Source organism: Micromesistius poutassou (genome assembly GCF_964030765.1).
Source record: "Micromesistius poutassou genome assembly, chromosome: 21".
Classification (NCBI taxonomy): domain Eukaryota; kingdom Metazoa; phylum Chordata; class Actinopteri; order Gadiformes; family Gadidae; genus Micromesistius; species Micromesistius poutassou.
Window position 1 is genome coordinate 8,243,801 of NC_140291.1, and position 22,335 is coordinate 8,266,135.

The window sequence follows — 22,335 nt, forward strand, 5'->3', positions numbered from 1 at the left end:
GGTTTAAGACCTAAAGAAGTGATTTTAAATGTATATAAATTAACATGTAGCCTATATACCTTTTTAGGTTACTGATGTTCTTCTGTCTACAAGGGCATCTGAGATTCGTAGTATACATCTTGTCCAGGTTGCTCGTCAAATGTTACCTTAGCATCATCTCCGTCCAGCTAGAGACAAACATGACAATCAGGGTCAGTGGGGGAGTAAAGGTATGCATGTGGCATGTTAGGGCAGTATATATATATATATATACTGTATGTGTGTATATATATATATAATTTATTTATTAATTGTATTTAAAAAATAAGACATTACTATATATTCAATCAACACACTGCATATTAAAAGGAGAACCATCACGCCATTTTCTTACAAAATTCTTTACAAAATAGCTTCAGACACATAACACAGCACGTGTTGTGCAACAAGACCATTAAAAGCCTCCAAACATCAAAAGTTGGACTATTTATATCATTTTTGTAAAGTGGACCATTAAAGAACACCGAAGAATACCGGTCCAATGACAACAGTGGTGAGTGTATGGGTGTGCTATGCTAATGAAATGCTAATGAAAAACTCCCAGTCGGCATCATGGACTTACACATCTCATCTCCAAGGGGGTGAACAGCCGTCCGGTCATGAACATGCGCAGAGGGATGGTCAGGATGAGGATGAACGGGAGCGCCAGCGAGGCGGGGCTGGATTTGACGATCCACAGAACGCCGAGGCACACGACCTGGATGGTTGTGTACACGTGCATTCTGGCTGTGCTCACCTGTTTACGACACAGACACACACAAATACAGACACAGACACACACAAATACACACACACACACACACACACACACACACACACCTCTTGCTATCATCTTAAATGGACAAACTACACCTTGCTACCGAGTCCTCCCTCCATTCTTTATCAATATAAAACATTTGCAGCTTCTCAATGATATGTGCTGACTCGTCTCGCAGGCGTCTTGCAGCGCTTGCCATGGCCTTGCTCTCATTAAACATTTAGTCAAGGCTGTCTCTACAGGGTCAGAATGAAACGTCTTCAAAACATGCAGTAGAACAATTAGTGTGATCAATCTCAAGAGGGAATCAGTAAAACCCTGAGAAGTGATAAACAAACTGTGAATTCTATATTATTATAACAATAGTATCATATAACATTTTAATCAGTGATGATAGCATCTTATAATGAGATAAAAATGTTTAACATATAAGCATTTCAAACTAGAAAATCAATATCACCAATAAAAAGCAATGCAGAACTTCTCAATGTCACAACTTAATGATCTTAAGAAAGAAAAAGCAGTGCAAAGGTTTGAGATGTTAGATCTTCTGCCTGGTCTTCAGACCCACCTGGGTGGCGTAGGGCTCGTCAGGGTGATACTTCTGGGGGATGAACAGCAGCAGGATGCGGTCCCACAGCTGGATGCCGTTCAGTGAGGTGATGCCCATGTAGAGGAAGATCCCGAACAGAGCGGACATGGGGATCATCTTCAGGATGGGCTCCATCAGGATGGACAGGCCTGGGGGGGGGGGGGGAATGAGTGAATAGAAAAATCAGCCATCACCACCAAATCAGACTTTTTCATGGATTTAGTTTGCATTACAGTTTATAGTTTGCATACATTATGGCTCAAACGTTCATCTGCTGAATGGTCTTTCCATAGAGGGGTAATTCCTCTTTGGTATAAACCCCCCCAGTGGACCACCTACCAATTAGCAGCCCCACCAGGACCCCACAGACTAGTGGTGGATTTCATGATTAGTTTGCTTGATTCAGTTCACGTCGGTCAGTTCGCCAAGAAGAATCGTTCAGAATCGTTTGTTTGTTCGTTTCTTCAGTCGCGTTTCCTGTAGCGGTGAATCACGGTTCTCAACTGAGTCGGTCAGACTCAGCTCCTCCCTCGTTCTCATTCTCAAACGAATCACGATCGTGCAATGGTGCAAGCGGTCATCAATCAACACAACATTAACTAAGTTCCTTTTAGCTGAGGAGCGCTTCATATTCGGAATCGGGATGTTGTTGCCCGCCTGGCTCTCGTGATGTCTCAGTCCTCGAGTCTTCGCCACTTAACACAGTCAGCGACTCGTGAGTCAGTGTCAGCGACTCAGTGACTAGTGGGTGGGTCTGGGAGTCGAGTCTCGGCGAACGAACGATACGAACGAGACGAACTGAAACGGGGATGAAGGTTGGTTCATTCTTGTTAAAGAGTCATTCAAACTGATTTGTTCGCAAACGACCCATTGTTACCACAGACCCACGGACCCCAGACCCCCCAGGAGACCACCTACTGACCAGCAGCGCCACCAGGACCCCGCTGACCCACTGACCCCGGACCCCCTGGACCCCCCAGGAGACCGCCTTCCGACCAGCAGCACCACCAGGACCCCACTGACCCGCTGCTCCAGGACCCCCCCAGGGGACCACCTACCGACCAGCAGCACCACCAGGACCCCGCTGACCCACTGACCCCGGACCCCCCAGACCCCCCAGGGGACCACCTACCGACCAGCAGCACCACCAGGACCCCACTGACCCGCTGCTCCAGGACCCCCCCAGGGGACCACCTACCGACCAGCAGCGCCACCAGGACCCCGCTGACCCACTGACCCACTGACCCCGGACCCCCCAGGGGACCGCCTTCCGACCAGCAGCACCACCAGGACCCCACTGACCCACTGCTCCAGGACCCCCCAGGGGACCACCTACCGACCAGCAGCGCCACCAGGACCCCGCTGACCCGCTGCTCCAGGACCCTCTCTATCTGCGGTTTGGGGCCCTTGCTCATGACCGTGAGGGCGTTGGCGTGGGTGACGGAGCGCACGGTGGCCGCGCTGAGCCATGGCATGCCGAAGATGGCGCTCAGCCCGCCCATGGACACCAGCAGCAGCAGGTCGAAGTGGAAGCCGGAGCCCTTCACCATCTTCCTCTCAGGCTTACTCACAATAAGGCTGCCAGCAGGGGAGGAGGAGGAGGGGGGGAGAGTAGGAGGGAGGAGGAGGGAGGAGGGGGGAGGGTAGGAGGGAGGAGGAGGGAGGGAGGAGGGAGGAGGAAGGATATGGAGGACGGAGGAGAGTGGAGGGAGTGGGAGGAGAGAGGAGGAGGAAGAGGGAGGAGGAGGAGAGACGGGGAGGAGGGAGGGGAGGAGGGAGGAGGGAAAGGGAGGAGGGAGGAGGAGGGAGTAGAGATGAGGAGGGAGAAGGTGGAGGCGGGAGGATATTGAGGATGGAGAAGAGAGGAGGTGGAGGGAGGGAGGGAGGAGGGGGGGGGAGAAGGGGGAGGAGGGAAGGGAGAAGAATGAGGAGGGAGGGGGAGGGAAGATATTGAAAGCAGAGATGTATGGTAAAATGACGAGGAGATGCAAGTAATGCTCAATCAAATGACCACATTCTTTTATATGCAACAGTGTAACATAGAATAAAGTATTCGGAACTGGAAGGAACCTTTATTCCCTTTAGTCTGTGTTGGGAGCGATGACTCACGTGGTGATCTGCGACTCGAGGAAGATGAGGATGAAGACGAGGATGGCGGGAACGCAGCAGGCAAACATGACCCACACGGGGAAGGCCTTGTGCTCCCCAAAGGGGTTGATGAGCCAGCCGCGCTGGGCCGGGTTGGACACCGTCAGGCCCTTAGGAACCACAAGTTTCTGTCCAACACAAACAAGCTAGTGTTCACATACACACACTCCTGTCGTTGATTACCGTGTGTGTGTGTGTGTGTGTGTGTGTGTGTGTGTGTGTGTGTGTTGGTTTAGTCACCAATATTCAACGTTTAAAGAAGCAGTAAGTGATATTTTGGACCACAAAAGTTGCAATATATAAAAAATCATGACATAAACCACCTCATGGTTTTCATTATGAAGCCACCATGTTTACAGCAGGGTCAGGGTTCAGGTTCTGAGCAGACAGCATCGGCGCTATAGCGCACAATCAACCAACTGCAGTCCATTGAAATCAATAGAAAACATTTTAATGAACTTGCTGAACTTGCTCCCTCCTTTAGATGTTGTATGTAAGTAACATCTCATTGATTCTTTGATGAGACAAACAAAGCAAAATGAACGAACCAACCTGTGTGTAAACATCTTCAATGCTAATATCTGCTACTACCATGAGGAAGATGGCGATGGGGACACCAAAGTCCCCAAGCAGCCGTCTGACCTGGTGAACACAAGAGGTTTACATTTTTTCTTCTTTCATACTGTTCCTATTTATTTATTTATTGATACCGTTGATACTGTTGATACTATTGTTAAGGAGATTATTTCTGTTTAATTGCATGTTTCTTTAATATAAAAAAATATATATATGTATTTATTTCTGATCTGTTTTCAGTTATGAATCACAGAATTACTGAATGACGATAAGCATATTGTTTTCTCATAATTCTTAACAATAATAGGCCTTTATCACAGAGGTGCTACTATCACAGACTAGTATGATAAAGACAGGTGTAGCTCATGGTGTTCATTATGGCCTACAGAGCCATCTTTAACTTAACGACCTACACCTGTACAGCACTGTACTATTACACCTACATCAGGTTGCTTACTTTTCCAGGCAGAAATGTTCCGTTCTTGAACTGCCGCAGGAAGAAGGCGATGAAGAAGCAGCCCAGCATTAGGCACATAGAGAGCAGCGCTGTGTTGGGGTAGGCTTGGTTCACCGTCACCATGGTGACCGTGGTGTTGCCGGTGGCATTGTCGTACAGGCGGTGCTCCATCACCACGGGGTGCCAGGGCTCCTCCCAGGTGGCGTTCAGGTGGTCGTAGTTCAGGACCAGAGGGTGGGTCTTGAAGGTCTGGGGGGTTTGGGGTTTCAGGTTTATACGTTTACTATGTTTACTACTACTCGTTTACTATGTTTACTACTTTTACTACTCGTTTACTATTCTTACGTCAGTTTTCCTATGTTTACATATGTTAAACATATGTAGCAAAGAAAACTGACGTAACAATAGTAAACAAGCAAGTTGACCTAAACGGTTAGCTAGTCAACCAAAACAATCTGCAAGACAAGAATCAGCAAGTAAACCTAAACAGTTAGCTAGTCAACCAAAACAATCTGCAAGACAAGAATCAGTTTCAGTAAAAGTTCCAATCAGTACTATTTCAATTGTTTTTGTTCATGTTATTGATTTTGATATACTGCAGGAGCTGTTGAAGTGTATCAAAAGAATCCCGTGGTAAAACCATAAGCCGAGGGGGGTGAAGGGGAGGGCTATGGAGAGGAGTTACCCTGCCCAGCTTGGCGAAGGTTTCATAGATGAAAATGAGGGAGATGAGGATGGAGAAGATCTCTTGGGTGAAGCGGGAGATGAAGCGGACCAGGAAGCTGCCCTCCAGGGCTACGATGACCACCACGATGATGACCAGCCACACGCCCACCCACACCCGGCCCACTATGTACTCTATATCCTGGGACTGGCAGAACTGGGAGGAGTGGGACGGAGATGGGAACATATCGAAAAATAAATGACACATAACACAAATAACACAATATATAGATAGCAGGTCAGATAATCATAATAAACAATGTTAATAACACAAAAAATATGACAAAATACCAGTAGGAATATAAGCAGTGGAAACAGCCATAATAAAAAGATAGCGCAAACATTCACAATATTTTTGAAATCCAGGGGCCTGATTTATCAATCGTACTTACGCAGAGATTTGTGCGTAAGCAGTGCGTATGAACATTGCCACACAAAATTAACTTATACTTAGGAATGTGTGTAAATATAACTTATACTTAGGAATGTGTGTAAATATAACCACAGCTCTGGCCATGCATACAAACAGAATCTAGGGGTAGAATAGCGATATTACAAGCAAAAATCAAAGCATTTAAGAGTGTTAATGTATGCATTAAGCAATCAACATCCATATATGTCCCGTGTTTCCTTTAATTTGAAAAAATGTAAATACTCCTTTGTCTAATTTTAAACAGACAAATTGGTGTCAAACCCTATAAGACAGCTGTGAGAAATGGAGTGCAATGGCTTATCTTGCGTTATTGGAAGACTTGGCAAAACATGCTCTCCACAGGGAGCGCGTTTTCATAGATCACACTGATCTGCTTGGCGAGTTGCTGACGTCTCATGTCTGTGGGCCGTGACTCCCGACCCAACTGAATTAACTGCATCAGTCACTTTTTTCCATGCAGCAAGCTTTCTTATTTTTGTAAGCCCTCCTGTATTAAGTGAACCAAAAAGTAACTTTTGGTTTAATTGAACCTCGTTTAAGAACGTTTCCATTTTAGTGTTGGAGAAGTTTATTCTCTTCGCTCTCTTCACCTCATCCTCATCTTCAAACCGCTTATCCGGGGTTGGATTGCAGGGGAAGGAGCTCCAGCAGGAGGCCCCAGACATACTTCATACTGGGGGGGGGGGGGGGGGGGTCATTTACTCACCGCAAAGAAGGCCTCCTCAAAGACCAGCAGCGGGCCGGAGAAGCCGATGACCAGGACGGGCTGGGCTGACAGCAGGCAGAAGAGGACCCCCTGGAGGCTGGTGGAGACCAGCAGCTCTGACACGCCCATCATGTTGTCCACCTTGTCCGCTGGATGAGGACCGAGATCACAGCTTTATTCCTCACTTCTTCCTCACATTATTCTATCGTGTATCGGAAGCATTGTGTGTGCACTCAAACACACACACACACACACACACTGACACCATTCGTCTAACATACAAACAAGCACACACACGCAGTACACACACAGACACAGACACACACGACGGCATTAGCTCAGGAGGTAGAGCGGGTTGGCTGGTAACGGTAAGGTTGCTGGTTCGATCCCCGGCTCCTCCTAGCTGAGTGTCGTGGTGTCCCTGAGCGAGATGCCTCACCCTACATGCTCCTGACAAGCTGGCTGTCGCCCTGTGTGGTTGACTCCGCCGTCAGTGTGTGAATGTGTGCATGAATGGGTGAATGTCAGCCATCACTGTAAAGCGCTTTGGATCAAAGCGCTCTATAAATGAGGACCATTTTACCATTACATACCTAGCAGTCCTCCGAAGGTGATGGCAGGCGACAGGGCGGCGAAGTAGATGAAGATGACAGCGGCGAGCACCTGGCTGTTGAGGGCGTCCGTCAGGTCGCTGCGGTAGTGCTGGTAACGGCCCCGCATGTCCCGCAGCATCCCACCGAAGGGCCGTCCCGTGCGCGCCAGGGGGTCCTCCGCAGTGGCCGCAGCGGAGAGAGAGGCTGGTGACGGTAAGAGCAGAGAGCCGACCGACCCTTCACTCATAGGACAACACAGGTGTCACTCAGAACACTGATGAAGGGTCAGCTCCTCATATGTAGCGGGGGTGCAGGTTGTACAGGAAGCTAATGTGTGTGTGTGTACACAGACAGACTCAGTCAGTCTTTCCCAACCCTTTATTACCCATCGTTAGGTCTGAAAGTCGTACACCAACGTTCTGTATGTGTTATATTGTTTAACCCGGTGAATACCTGCCCCATGATGTCCATAGTCCCCAGTGAACATCTTAAGTCCTGGTCAGCCACTATGTCAGCGTGTGTAGATATACACAGACTGTGTGTGTCTGTGTTTGTGCATGTGTTTAGTGTGTGTGTGTCTGTGTGTGTGTGTGTGTGTGTGTGTGTGTGTGTGTGTGTGGGTATGTGTGTGTCCTTGTACACACCCCTGCGGGCGGCGATGATCAGGGGATCCGACGGCTCGGGGGGCCACTGCCTATCCTCCAGCAGCTTCTTCTGGAAGCCCAGCAGGCCGCTGAGCGCTGCCTCGCTCTGGATCTCCGTGGGGGGGATCACCACGCTGCAGTCCATGAAGTCGGACACGGCCGCCGTCACCTGGGCTGTGCCCTGGGCTCGCAGCGCCGCCTGGTTGAACACCTGGAGGGCGGGGGGGAGACCTCGTGAGGGGAGCACCAGCAGACCACTGCTAAACCAGAGGGGAGCCTGGACCGGGGCACCTCCTTAACCACCGCTAAACCAGAGGGGAGCCTGGACCGGGGCACCTCCTTAACCACCGCTAAACCACAGGGGAGCCTGGACCGGGGCACCTCCTTAACCACCGCTAAACCACAGGGGAGCCTGGAGTTATGGTGGCAGAACTTAGCTCTCTGTTAGATGAGCACAGGAAGGCATTATCGATTTTAAGTCATCTTTAGAGGCATTGACAACGAAACTGGACGGCTTGCACTCGACTGTGGCAGACCATGGGGAAAGGATCGGTTCTCTGGAAGACAACTCTAATGAGGTGGACCATCGTCTCCAACAACTAGAGAAAGCATGTTCTACACTCCAACAAGACAGCGGGCTGCTGAAAACGAAGCTAGCCGACCTGGAGGGGCGCAGTAGGCACCAAAACATCAGGATTATCGGCCTACCTGAATCGCTTGAAGGCTCACGACCAACCACGTTCTTTTCCCAACTACTTGTTGATGTCTTTGGCACGGAGGTCCTTTCTTCACCACCTGAGCTCGATCGTGCCCACCGGAGCCTTGCACCCAAGCCTGCTACAGGAGTTAAGCTACAACCTGTCATCATACGCCTATACCGCTTCCAAGTTAAGGACCTGCTCATCTGTGCATTTTACATTTGCAGATACACTGTCCCCACTGCTACTTAACATGTTTAATGAATCACTGCAAAATGGCTCGCTCCCTCTCACGTTGCGTCAGGCTACTATTTCTCTTATATTGAAAAAGGATAAAGACCTACTGTCCTGTAGTAATTATAGCCCTATCTCTCTGCTTTGTGCAGATGTCAAAATACTGGCTAAAATGCTGGCTAGGCGACTGGAGTTTGTCCTGCCAACTATCATCTCTGCAGACCAAACAGGGTTTATAAAGAACAGACTTTGACTCCCTCTCAGCCATCACATCTGCCAACATCAAGCCCTCACCATTACTCGCCCTGTTTGGTGTCCTACCCACTGGCCTCTCACTGCCGTCCTATTTTACTGAGCTTGTTGCCTTTCTCACACTGCTAGCAAGACATGCCATTTTGTTGCGGTGGAAAAGCCCTTGCCCCCCCTCTCACTCTCAATGGATAAAGGATGCAGTTCATTTTATGAGATTGGAGAAGATTAAATACTATCTTCATTTTTCAGAACGGAAATTCCATAAAATATGGCAACCCTTCCTAGATCATGTCAGATCTCTCCAAATAGACATTGACCCTGATGTGTAGACAACCTAGTTGTATCCCCCCCCCATAAGCATTAGCTTGTAGCACAGTTTTTTTTTTTTTGTATTATTATTATTATTATTATTAGGTGCCAAGCACAAAGTGCGAGGCAACCTAATGTAATTGTTAGTTTTATTATTATTATTCCGACCGCTCGCATGCTTTTTATGAAACTTACTAGACCTGTAGAGGTTGACCCAAGATTAACAGACAGCAAATATTACACTGATTATCCCAAAGGTGACGCTATACCAACAGTCCAAAAAAATTGAATTTAGTTAAAAATAGTAAATTGCCTAAGGATCCCAGGTTTTTTTAATTTGACAAAAATCCTTTAGCCCATATCATCTATGACCATTATCTTCAATCTGACATAAATATTAGTCTGTAAAATAAAGTTTAAAGCACCCATGAGCCATTGACTTCTAGGGGCGTGGTTTAAAACGCAAAAATAGTTAATTGCTTATATCAACATCAAGTTGGACTCCTATGATGTTGACTCCAATACAAAAGTTGTTCAGAATCAAATTCTGAACAAGTTAAAGTCAACATATTTTCAAATAGGGCGTGGCATAGAAATGGGCGTGGCCTGTCACTAAAATCACCACAGTTCATAGACGCAATGTTTGATTTGAGTGGAACCGACTTAGTGGCCGTTGGGGCCCAAATTTCCAACTGCTCAAGTGAAATTAAGTCGATTGGCAAAACAACATGGCTGCCATAGGCTAAAAATCATCAAATTTTAACAAACTTCCTCTCCGTAATAGTTGACCGATTCTGACCGTAAAAAAAAAATCGTGTTTGTCATGTTTGTAGCGCCCCCTACAGGATCTTTAAAAAGCAGCCCCTGCACCCCATTTCACCAATATGTATGAAACTCGATAGGCACATATAACGTGCCAAGACCTACAGAAAAGCCTCTTGGACCCATGCCCCAAAACCCACAAGAAGGTCAGTACAGTCAAAAAATGGTGCTGAATGAACAATTTGTGACTGTACGTTGAAGGGCGTGTCCGTGGCGTGCCGTCAAAGTTGGCCATTTTGAATTCCGTGGTCTTGTATTTGAACAAAAAAACTCCTAGGGAATTCATCAGATCTGCTTCAAAACTGGACAGTACACTTGAATAATGTTGCTGAATGAACACGTGCTATTTGTGACGTTGAAGGGCGTGTCCGTGCCGTCGTCGGCTCAGCCTTGGCACCTTAAACACTGCTCGCAGCTTTAATTATTATTATTATTATTATTTTTATTTTTTATTTTTGTGCTGTTAGTGTTGTGTTATTATTATTTTGTTTGTGTCTCTGTAACCATATGTGCATGCATGAATTGTATACATTTGTCTTTGTATATGTTAAGGCATGCATGGACAATATTAGACTCACTACCATTATTACCTGTATCAAAACCCATTATACCCTATTTCATCAGTACTTCTCTGTAAGGGAGGGAAGGGGGTGGGGATGGGAGTTGGGGGTAAACTGTCTCTTTGTTAGTATCTTGTTTCACAGAACCAATCTGTGTATTAATTTCACTTCATGTAGGAGATGTATTGTATATATGTTATGCTCAAAATCTCACAAATAAATCGTATATAAAAAAAAGAGGTGGAGGAGAAGAAGAAAAATGAGAAGGAGGAGAAGAAGAAGGAGAAGAAGGAGAAGAAGAAGGAGAACAACAACAACAAGGATAAGTAATATGTAAAGAGTTCTAAATCCCCTCACTTTATCAGCCATGAGGGCTGCCATGGCCCGGCCGGTTTCGTGGTAGTCAAAGTTGTTCTCCCCTGGACCAATCAGGACGAAGACGAAGCGAACGGGCACCGCGGCCTCCAGAGCCGAGTCCAGCACAGTCGCCACCTTAAGCCGCACGAACGCCACTGTGGGCTTCTCCAGGAAGTCCAGGGATCCTGGCGGGAAAGACAGAACGCAATGATATCCATAGGAATAACACACAGTTTGTACGTTGTATATATACACTGTTGTGGAGGATATCGCTAGCGTTTGCCAGTGTGAAAGTGCATTTTAGTTTTTTGCTAGATCGATGTATTAACAGTTGTTACTCCACTGGGAAACAGTTGTTACTGTGTTGGTTCTAGCAAATTCGCTCACCTATTATAGCGTTACAACAATATGATGCAATGAAAATGGATGCATTTAATGTTCCCCACAGGACTTTGTATGAGCAATTCTCATACCCTTGCTTTTTCTTTTTGTATTTGTATTTTTTATTATTATTTCTAGCTATTCCAATCTTATTGATATCTTATTGTACTCATATGTTCTATGATTCATTGTCCTGTCTGCTGTTTATTCAACATAACATCTATGAAACACCCATCACCTACCTACTAGCACCATGGAGGCCTCCACACTGTCAGCTGCGTCACTCTGATGAGACCAGATAATGGAGATGAGTTGACAGAGCAGGCCTGATTATGGATCCTAGGATCAGTATTTTGTTTGTTTCCTTGTGCAGCAGGTGTTTGATCATCAGTAGGAGTAGAAGTGTGTTGTCTGGTCAAACTGGTTGACTTCGCCCCCATGTACTTCAAAAGACCCCTGATTCTAAACCTCGTGAGGGCAAAACACAAACATTTTGTTGGTATATCATAACAAAGACTAAAGACTCATGTTGAATATTATTGTTCAATATTAAGATACTTCCACATTTCGTAATGTGCTGTGAACCACTTCATTGGAAGAATATTGGTATTATTGTTTTTATATGTCTTTAGTAAAATATTTATGGCATTAAAGTACTTTATGGACAGAACCAGACAGAGTGGATAACAAGATGAGACTCAAGCCTGGGTTCATATAAGGCACATTGCCTTATATACAAAACAAATAGAAACATTTTCTTATTTCTTCGGACCAGTGACACACCTTTTCTTTGACAGCGATGTTGTGTATCTCTGTACCCTTAGTAAGGACCTGGCTTTCTGGGTCTGCTGATTGGCTAGGGAAAAAAAATAAATACATGATTGTTATCGGTTGAGCGTCAGTCAAAAAAATGTGTATGGCAAAAAGAGAAAATCCAATCAAAGGAAGATGAAGAAGTCCCTCAGAGATGATGTCTTATTATTTTCCTGTCATCCACATTATTATGGCTAGTGCAAAGTGAGGTTGAAAATATGTTTTAGTAAAGCCACATAGTTTAAGACAAAGAAATATTAAATGGCTTAAATCAAGTGAAGGGATTTGAACAGAGTCTAAATGGAGTAAACAAGAGTTAAACAAATAGCTAATGTGATAAAGTTTGAATACATTTGAGATATAATATAGAGTAGCTGAGCTGTTCTGATTGATTGTGTGTGTGTAACTTGGAAAGGTATGTTATTGACCTTATTCCACATCTTGTTCATCGAAATAAGCTCACAAAAGGATAAGGCTTGTACCATTGGAGTCTCATGCTTTCATTTTTCATGGCATATCGTTTGTGTGATAGCATGTGTTGCCAGATCGGATAGACACAAAACTGCCCAATCAACCAAATACCCACCCAAAACATATATTGCCAGAAAACCTATTAATCATATTCTTCTGCAATGGCAAATACACAAATACACACCTAAACGCAACCTAATTATTAACTATTACGTTATGTGGTATACAAGGAACCTCTCATTTATCTCTCACACATGCAAAAAAAAAGTGTCTTCAATGAGATCACATTAATACACAACACACAAAATAGGCATGTGAAAGACAGTGTGCAGGAACACAGCCACAGCAAATGTATGTTTGGTACATGAGCTAAAATAAAACAACCCTCAAAATAGTCATGCATAAAATGATCTTACATTTCTGTAGAACTTCAACTTGAAATTATCGTACAAGAACTTAAAGAACCTAAACCAGAGAACTATGTACAGTCAACGCCGGCTCGACCCATACATCATGAATTATAAACCAGAGAACTATGTACAGTCAGCTCCAGCTCGACCAATACATCATGAATCATAAACCAGAGAACTACGTACAGTCAGCTCCAGCTCGACCAATACATCATGAATCATAAACCAGAGAACTATGTACAGTCAATGCCAGCTCAACCCATACATCATGAATCATAAACGAGAGAACTATGTACAGTCAACGCCACCTCGACTAACACATCATGAATCATAAAATAGAGAACTATGTACATGACGTGGAAAAAGATAGTTTAAGCATTGGTGTTAGCATTTAGCTTATACCGGGACAACACTGCATATGTAGCAAGCACCTAGCCTCTAGCCAAATAAACAGTGGTTCCCACAGACAAACACCCGATATATAGCAAACATAATTCCAATCAATTAATAGTTTTAGTGCCTGTGTAACAAGAAATAACGTAACCATTTAGGCTCAGAGACGTCCGCAATGGAGTGTCATCTAGAACGTCCTCACACTCAAGCCTTAACGTGAATGAGACCAACTGGAAACATACAAAGCGGGCAGGAAATTAAACTGTTAAACTGTGATTCTGAAAAAGGTATAAATGATATTGAAAATACACACACAACAAGTGTGTGGATTTGTTAAATGTTTGAACAAAGGTTAAAGGTTAGAAATTGACCAAGTTACAAAGTCTGCAGTAGTTGAAGTGTCAGAGAATCGGCGGACGGCTTCACTGTCCTCCCATTGATTTCCATTGTAAAAATAATATTTTAAAAGTAGAATATAACGTTTAAAATATATTTCAAAAATCTGAATCTGAGCGAGCGATTCCAAGCTAATCTGAATATTTTAAAATTGGATTGGAGTCTCTAGGTGCAAAATGTGGAATTAGTCGGGTCCTAAGGTTTGTAGAGAATAAGAAAGAAAGGAAGAAAGAAAGAAAGAAAGAATAAAACCTAAAAAGAATATAGTTGAGCGCTGCATGCAGCACTCACTTAGTGAGGGTTACTACGTTTTTGAGCCAACGGGGTCCTGGCTACCTGGGGTTCTGGACCTACCTGAGGTTCTGGACCTACCTGGGGTTTTGGACCTACCTGGGGTTCTGGACATACCTGTGGTTATGGACATACCTGGGGTCATGAGTCTACATGGTGTTCTGGGTCTACCTGGGGTTGTGGATCAGAGAGTTGAGAACACCCTCCCGGTCTCCAGGTCTGATCTCCTTCTTCCTCACCAACTCGTCCACCATCTTCTCAGCGATGGTGGCCAGACTCTGCTCCTTACAGTCCAACATCACCACACCTGCGCACGGCAAGAAAGACTCAAACTTACTATACTAGCAGACGACTTCAATGTGGTAGAGGAGATGTGATAATTAATCATTCATTCATTCATTTGTTAATTTATTTATTAATGTGTTCATGGCTAAGCTTTTTTTCTGCTGCATTTGACAGCATTTCAGGTGCTATTTTCATCCATCCAGTCATCCATCTATTCAATCAGCCATTCATAGTTTATCCGTTCATCAATCAAGCCATCCATTCATCCATGATCCCTTCATTCATTCATCCATTCAGTATTCTCTAAATTCATCCATCCATTCATCCATCCATCCAGTCATTCATCCTTCCATCTATCCATCCAGTCATTCATTCATCCAGCCATCCATCCAGTCATTCATCCATCTATCCATCCATCCAGCCCTCCGTCCTCCCCCCATGTGTCCTGACCGGTGTTCAGGGTGCGTCTCAGCTGCAGCAGGCTCTTGAAGGTGAGGTAGGAGATGTGCGAGGAGGGCATACCCCCAGCCTGGGGGCTCTCCTTGCTGCCCCTCCAGTGGCCAACCTCCTGCCAGAACGACGGCTGCTGCTCCTGGGCCTTCATTGGCTCAGCCCCTGGTCAACCTTTGACCAAAAGGGACGATTGTTAGGGGTTACACTCTCAAAGGGGTTCACAGGTTTACATTCGACAACAACCCCTTAACCCTTAAGGAAGACTCCCCTAAACCTCGGAGGGAGGAAGCCTTGGGAAGGAAGGAACACACAGAGGAAGGATGGATCCCTACTCCCAGGACACTAAGGAGTACCAGAATGGGGCAAGGCACATAACGGCAGCATGGAGCTTAATGCACACCCACAGAGCCCAGGGCTAACACCTGCCCCCAGCGCTGGACAGCTCTGATCCTTTGACAGGAAAAACATATATTTAGGGTCAAGTTGAAGAACAATGTGCCGGCCAGTGTGTTTTTCCACTCTTGTAGGTCAAAGAGATTGCTTGATAGGTTTGTGTTGGGCTGGGCTGCCCTCTCCAATCACACAGAGCGGCAGGTGTTTTGGCAGCACCCTTATCAGGGTGTCGCCAAAGTCCTTTGTCCTCTGTGTCAACCTGGAGCAGCTGGCGGAACGACACCAGACCAGAGATTTATGCTCACTGTCATCGTGGCTCATGTTGTGAAGGGGCATGGCTGCCATGAAGATGTCCCAGGCTGAACACCCCCGGCAGGGTGATGTGGTGACTGCCTCAAGCTCCTCTGGGCCTGTCTACGTCCCAGGAGAGGGGAGGACAGTGGTTCTGTGCTGGTGGCAGCTGGTGTTTGGACCATCAATAAACCATTCATAACCCCTCTAGGTGCATTTGTCCAAACAGCTTATATTTTACAGCACAACACCATAGCTCAGCTGCAAAGGGTCATAACTCAACCAAAATATGTAATGCTTCCAAACAAAGATATTGTCTCGTAACAAAAGTCGATGCCCTTAAAATGAACATTTCCTTTGACATTTTGTAAACAATGATGTATGACAATGATCTATCTGTCTATCTATCTATCGAACTATCTATCTATCTATCTATCTATCTATCTATCTATCTACATTTGACACGTATATAAGAATTGTATCAAAACCCATTTAATTGAGGACGATCCCTACCTGGATTCTATGTTTCGTGTTTACGATGATGTTCAAGGCAGCTTGACCGGAAGTAAAAAATATTACAAATATGATTAGGTCATAATCTTAATCATAATCATTATACATTTTATTTGGCACAATTAATAAATTTAAGATTCAACTTTATTATGCTTAGAATGGTAGCCTATAGATTAGTTCCAAATACCCAGTTCTCAATATAACATTTTATAGAAACAAACAAAATGCAACATGTCAGGGAATGGGGTTAGCCTAGCGATTGTTAGTACTTGCACTTGGTTCTATGAACATCTTTACTGTACCGACAGCGATATATTGTTTCACTTTTTATGACAAATGTACTTATTGTAAGACGCTTTGGATAAAAGCGTCTGCTAAATGCCCTAAATGTAAATGTAAATGTAACATGTAATATTAATCAACACATCTAATGTGTGTTGTGCACATGAGCAACAATCAATATATATATATGTATGCTAATAATAATACAAGAAATAATACTCAAAATAACTATCAATTTTATTTACCAGAAAACGAACTAACTAACTCTAATGTTTATCTCACCGAACCAAAATACTCTGCAGAAAATCTCAAAATAGCTTATATGGTACAGAACCATAGCTCAGCTGCAAAAGGTCATAACTCACCCAAAACATGAAATACTTCAAAACAAAGTTAATGTTTCATATCAAAAGACAAACAATGATGGTCCAAATATTTAGTTGTCAGTGATGCAGTGGACCCTGGAAATGTTCCTTGTATCCACATTTCAGTTTTATCCTATTTATTAATCGACACTGCATGTTAACGGTACTAACTGAATCTGTATCAAACTGAATACCATTCAGATGCCAATTTCAAAAGTACAAGGTTTTACCCGACACATTTCCATGGAAATGGTCACTGCATGTTTATTTACACAAAGTAACTGACTGACAACTCCGAAAACAGAAAACGTACACAGCCCAATACAACACAAAAACACGTCAATACCAAAAGCAAGTGAATGATCATCCTAACACAGCGACTCAGTAAAGCTGGACAGCGAAACTAAAGGCTTTGCCCCATGATGAGACTCATGCTACCTATGCCTGACAGATTCAGACATTTGTATGGACTATTGTACATGTGATGACACAATGTAATAATTCATATGTGTTGGAGAGGACAACTATTCAACTGAGAAGCAACACACTGAGTTTTGATCAGCAGGATGTATTAAATTGGTAATTCTGAAAGTGATACATTTGTATTTACTCATTTGAATAGCATTTAAACATTTGCAATTTGTTTAAAATAATGACATTATAAAATGTGTTGTTAACAAGCACCCAGTTGTTTGGAGGTTTGTACATGTTGTTTTGAATATATTCACTACTTGATAATAGTGCCAAAGTACTTCAGAATAACTGCCTAGATGTGGGCCACGCTAGAGGGGCTGTGTGTTAGATGTGTGTGTGTGTCTGTTTGTGTGTCTGTGTACATTACAGTATGTCTGCTACTGCAGGGCTGCATATTGTGCAGTGGATGTATGTGTGCACATGTATCCTGACTCAGTTTGGTGAATGGTACATGGATGCATGTGTATTATGACCAGGGCTGACAGACTGTGGGTGTAAGTGGGACAGGCTTGGGGGGCCCAAGGCAGAGGGGGGCCCATGGGAATTTTGATTAGTTTTATAACATAACTAAATGTCATGCGGCAATATTTCACGGCCACAGTTCAATAAATTGAAGTCTGGCTCTCAGAAGAGAAAAGTGAAGAAAGACAGGGAAGGAAGACAAAATTGAGGAAGTCAGTTCTGACTAACTTAAGAAAGGTGAGCACAAACGTTTAAACACACAAGATGAAACCCCATTCTTAACTCTGTTATCATTGCTAAAACGAACAGAGACAACCCAAAGCAAGAGCAGACAATTGGCTACACTTTCAAATGATGAGGCCTTGGTTATTAAGGTAAAGGATAAATAAAGTGTACGGTAGGCTAATATTGCAACAGCAGGCTACTGATTTAAAGCAACCTAATATAAAATGAATACTAAGCCGTTATTAAGCTACATGACAAATAATAATCTATGGCATATAGGCTAGTTAGCCGCAGACGTCATTGCATTACAAAATGGCTATATCATTTCATTAATACACAGGATCAGATGTTATAATCCCTTGTGCCAAAATCCAAGGAAAACACATATTCAGAGGCCCCTGTCCAAACCAACCTTACAAGCACGCTGGCTACCAAACTACCAACCAAAGGTGAAAAGAAAAGAAAAATAAATAAATAAATACAATACAATATACCTATCCTATCCTATGGCTATCATAGCCTAAAAACAGCAATGCCACCTTCAACAGACCCAGGCTCCGTTTAAGTGCAAGCTCCAGGTAGTGACAATGCCCCCTGACCAATCCAACCTTATAAGCACATTGGCTACTAAGCTACCAACCTATATCAGATTGTTCATTTGTGTGAAACGGCATAGAAATAGCATGTGGATTGTGGAAACAATTTGTTTCAATAGGGGCTGCATGAATGAACACTTTAGTAGGCTAATGCCATGTGTTAATAAATAATAATAATAATAACAATAATAATAATAATAACAATAATAAACTCGAGCAAAGTATATCCCAGCCTTCCAAAACAAAATCTTGTTTTAGGGTAAATGATGACGTTGGTTAAATTATTTGGGAATGAACAGCTGATACAGCGGTAATAAGTTGTACTTTTAAATCAATGCATCTGCAAACACTGTACAGCAAACACATATTTTCTTTACACAGACGTGTACAAGCCCATCAATTTTAGGATTGATGAATATTTGATCGTGAGAAAAGTAGTCAGTGACAGCTTTCTCTACCTGTGAGTGACTGCAGCCTCTACCTGTTAGTGACAGCTGTCTCTACATGTTATTGACAACATCTACCTGTTAGTGACAGCAGTCCCTACCTGTTAGTGACAACATCAACCTGTTAGTGACAGCAGTCTCTACTTGTTAGTGACAGCAGTCTCTACCTGTTAGTGACAGTGATCTCTACCTGTTAGTGACAGCGATCTCTACCTGTTAGTGACAGTGATCTCTACCTGTTAGTGACAACAGTCTCTACCTGTTAGGGAAGCTGAACTTACCTGTGGCGGAGCAGCAGCTGTGAAGATCGTCGGAACTCAGGTCGCCAAAATAGTGTTACTTTATAAGCCCCGCCTCTTATGCAGGGCTGTCACTCTGAGGGGATGAGGGTCAGAGCGTTGATGGGGCGTTGAACACCCAAACACACAAATACACACACCCACACACACACACACACAGACACACAAATGCTAGCACACAAACACACATGTACACACAAACACACACACCCACACAGACATATACACACCCGCACAAACTCAAACACACATATGCACACACACAAATGGTAACACACACACACACGTCACACACACACACACACACACATACATACACACACACATGAAAACACGTGCACACACATGCACACAGCACACGGACAGATTCCAATGACTTAATGTACCAAAAACACAAACATAGATATATTTTTTCACGTTCTTTTCATCCACACACAAACAGACACACACACGCACGCACAAGACAATGTTCCGGTGTCACCCATAATATTGATAGTAATTACAACTTCTAAAGCATGGACGCCCCGTGGCATACTGCCAGCATCTAATCCGCCTCAATGTCTGTTTGGAGGATAACAGAGGCTAATATTACACCCCCCCCCCTCACCTTCAGCGGTGCCACAAGATCTCTTCTCTTCTTCTTCCTCCTCCTCCTCTTCATCCAACTCCTCCACCTCTTCCTCCTCCTCCTCCTCCTCCTCCTCATCTTATTCCTCCTCCTCCCCTCCCTCCTCTTCCTTTTCATCCTCCTCTTCCTCCTCTGCCTCTTCTTCCTCCTCCTCCTACTCTTCCTCCTCCTGCTCTTCCTCCTCCTGCTCTTCCTCAACCTCCTCCTCTTCCTCCTACTCCTCTTCCTCAACCTCCTTCTCCTCTTCCTCCTCCTACTCCTCTTCCTCCTCCTCTTCCTCTCAACCTTTGTATCCTTTTCAGGGCCAGCATCAGCTGGTCATCCCATCCTTCTCTCACTCTCTCTCTTTCTTTCTCTCTCAAACTCACTCTTTCTCACTTTCTCAGTATAAATCTCCCTCTCTCTCCCTCAATCTCTCTCAATCTCACTCTCTCTCTTTCTCACTTTCTCTCTCTCTCTCTCTATTCTCTCTCTCTCTCTCTCTCTCTCTCTCTCTCTCTCTCTCTCTCTCTCTCTCTCTCTCAATTCAATTCAATTCAGTTCAAAAAAGCTTTATTGGCATGTGAAACAAATATTAACATTGCCAAAGCAATATTAATGGAGGTCAAAGTATAAAAAGTACTCAATATATAAAAAGGAAAATGTGGGGTATTATAAAAAACCCAGTATCTCCTATAAACAGATAAATTAAAGATACACTCTAAATACACAGTATTTATAATATGGAGGACGTGCGCAATAGTGCAATCATTGTGGGATGAGTCTGTTAATGGGGAGTTTGGGGAGGCCCTTCTATCATCACAACAGGTGACAAATCTGGCTGCTGTGATCGCATTGTTGTATTTCTCCCAACTGATATGGCAGTTTGTTAGCATCTGGTATGACTGGCAGGAAGATAGAAAGTGCAGCTCAGTTTCCAGTTGGTTTTGTGTGCAGTAGGAGCACAGTCTGTCTTCTCTTGGGAGTCAGGTCTGTCTGTGGCATCCCTTCTTGATGGCCAGGCTGTGTTCACTGAGTCTGTACCTGGTGAAGGATTTCCTTAGTTTTGGGTTGGTCACGGTGTTCAGGTTTTCTGCAACTGTGTATTCTCTGTTAAGAAGCATGCCAATTTATCTCTCAGTACTCCTCCGTTGGGGTACTAAACATCTGAAATGGTGCGAACAAGTTTGAGCTACACACGCCGTCTATTGATTGGTCGACAGAATCGTTGCTTCCATGCGACAGGGGCATAATAACAAACAGTACCCGTGAGGTATTTATGGACAATGGTGAAAGCTTTGTTTATTGAAGAAAATGTGGCCCAAAAGTTTGCTGTCCTTCTTGGACGTCCTACATTGTTGCTCTTTGTTTATTGTGTTGTGTTCTTCTTTTTCCTTGGATTTATTAGTAGGCTACACTGTGTCAGGCTTTTATGAGGTCACAATGCTTAAGTAGCTGCCGTGGCTATCGCCATCCGGCTTAAACCCCGCCCTACCATAAGGGTACTGTCGGCGGTGGAAACGCGAGCCGTAACTAAGCTGGGCCAAACCGCATCTTCACTACTGGGCCAAGGCGTACTGGGCCTAAGCGCACCCGCCGGTGGAAACACGCCATAAGGGGCCACTTTTCTGGCAGTAGCTCTCTGTTGCTGAGCTCCTTGTTGTGGAGTGTGTTTCTGTCACTTTCCTTAAGGTGGATATTAAATTTTAGCACTCTCTTCTTAATTTTAATAATGATTGGATATCGTCCTAATTCTGCTCTGCATGGATTATTTATTGTTTTTCTGTGGACTCTTAGGATTGATTTGCAGAATTCTGCATGTCGAGTATCAATTTGATGTTTGTCCCATTTTATAAAATCTTGGTAAGTGAGTGGACCCCAGACCTTACATCCGTAGAGCGCAATGGGGCAGTGCGTCAGAGATTCTGATCCAGATCCTAGTTGGGATTTGTAGTTTGATGTTTCTCTTTACGGAGTAAAAAGCCCTCCTTGCCTTGTCTTTCAGGTCATTCACAGCTTTGTTGAAGTTTCCTGTGGTGCTCATGTTTATGCCGAGGTGGGTGGCGTTTTTGGTTTGCTCTTCTAGAGTAACATTGTCTAGGTAGAATGTGTATTTCTGGAGGCTGGGCCTTTTTTCAAATATCATTATTTTGTTTTTCTCCCAACAGGTGTGGCTGTTCATTCATTCACGCCCCAAGATCAGGGGTTCTCACAGTTCAACCAGCCCAGACTCACAGGGCTCTGAGACCACTGGAACATTGATCTCTTCAGGCCTTAGCGAACACACACACACACACACACACACACACACACACACACACACACACACACACACACACACACACACACACACACACACACACTCACTCAAGTTATTTACAATTTAATTCAAATCAAGAAGCACTCAGTAACCTTTCCACTGCAGGATATTTATTTATGTACATATTCTTTTAACCTTTAGCGAGCCAATCTGAAACAGGTCTGCTTGCATTTCTGGTTCCTCTTGTTGGATGGGTGAGCACTGTGTCTGAGAGCCCTGCTCTGGATGTGAGGGTGTTCCTTTAAACCATAACATCTAGAGCCCTGGTA

General features: G+C 44.2%; 1 protein-coding gene across 1 annotated transcript; it reads right to left on the reverse strand.

Moving 5' to 3' along the window:
- Positions 1-86: 86 nt before the first annotated feature.
- slc4a1b (solute carrier family 4 member 1b (Diego blood group)) lies at positions 87-14,944 on the reverse strand (the record flags this gene model as incomplete). Its single annotated transcript, XM_084485915.1, has 16 exons — positions 87-167; positions 602-775; positions 1,368-1,537; positions 2,725-2,966; positions 3,498-3,664; positions 4,089-4,178; positions 4,570-4,818; positions 5,255-5,449; positions 6,432-6,580; positions 7,025-7,228; positions 7,669-7,879; positions 10,901-11,085; positions 11,524-11,566; positions 12,065-12,137; positions 14,227-14,362; positions 14,791-14,944. The coding sequence occupies 16 exons, from the start codon at positions 14,942-14,944 to the stop codon at positions 87-89; spliced, it is 2,523 nt and encodes an 840-aa protein (XP_084342041.1).
- Positions 14,945-22,335: the final 7,391 nt, after the last annotated feature.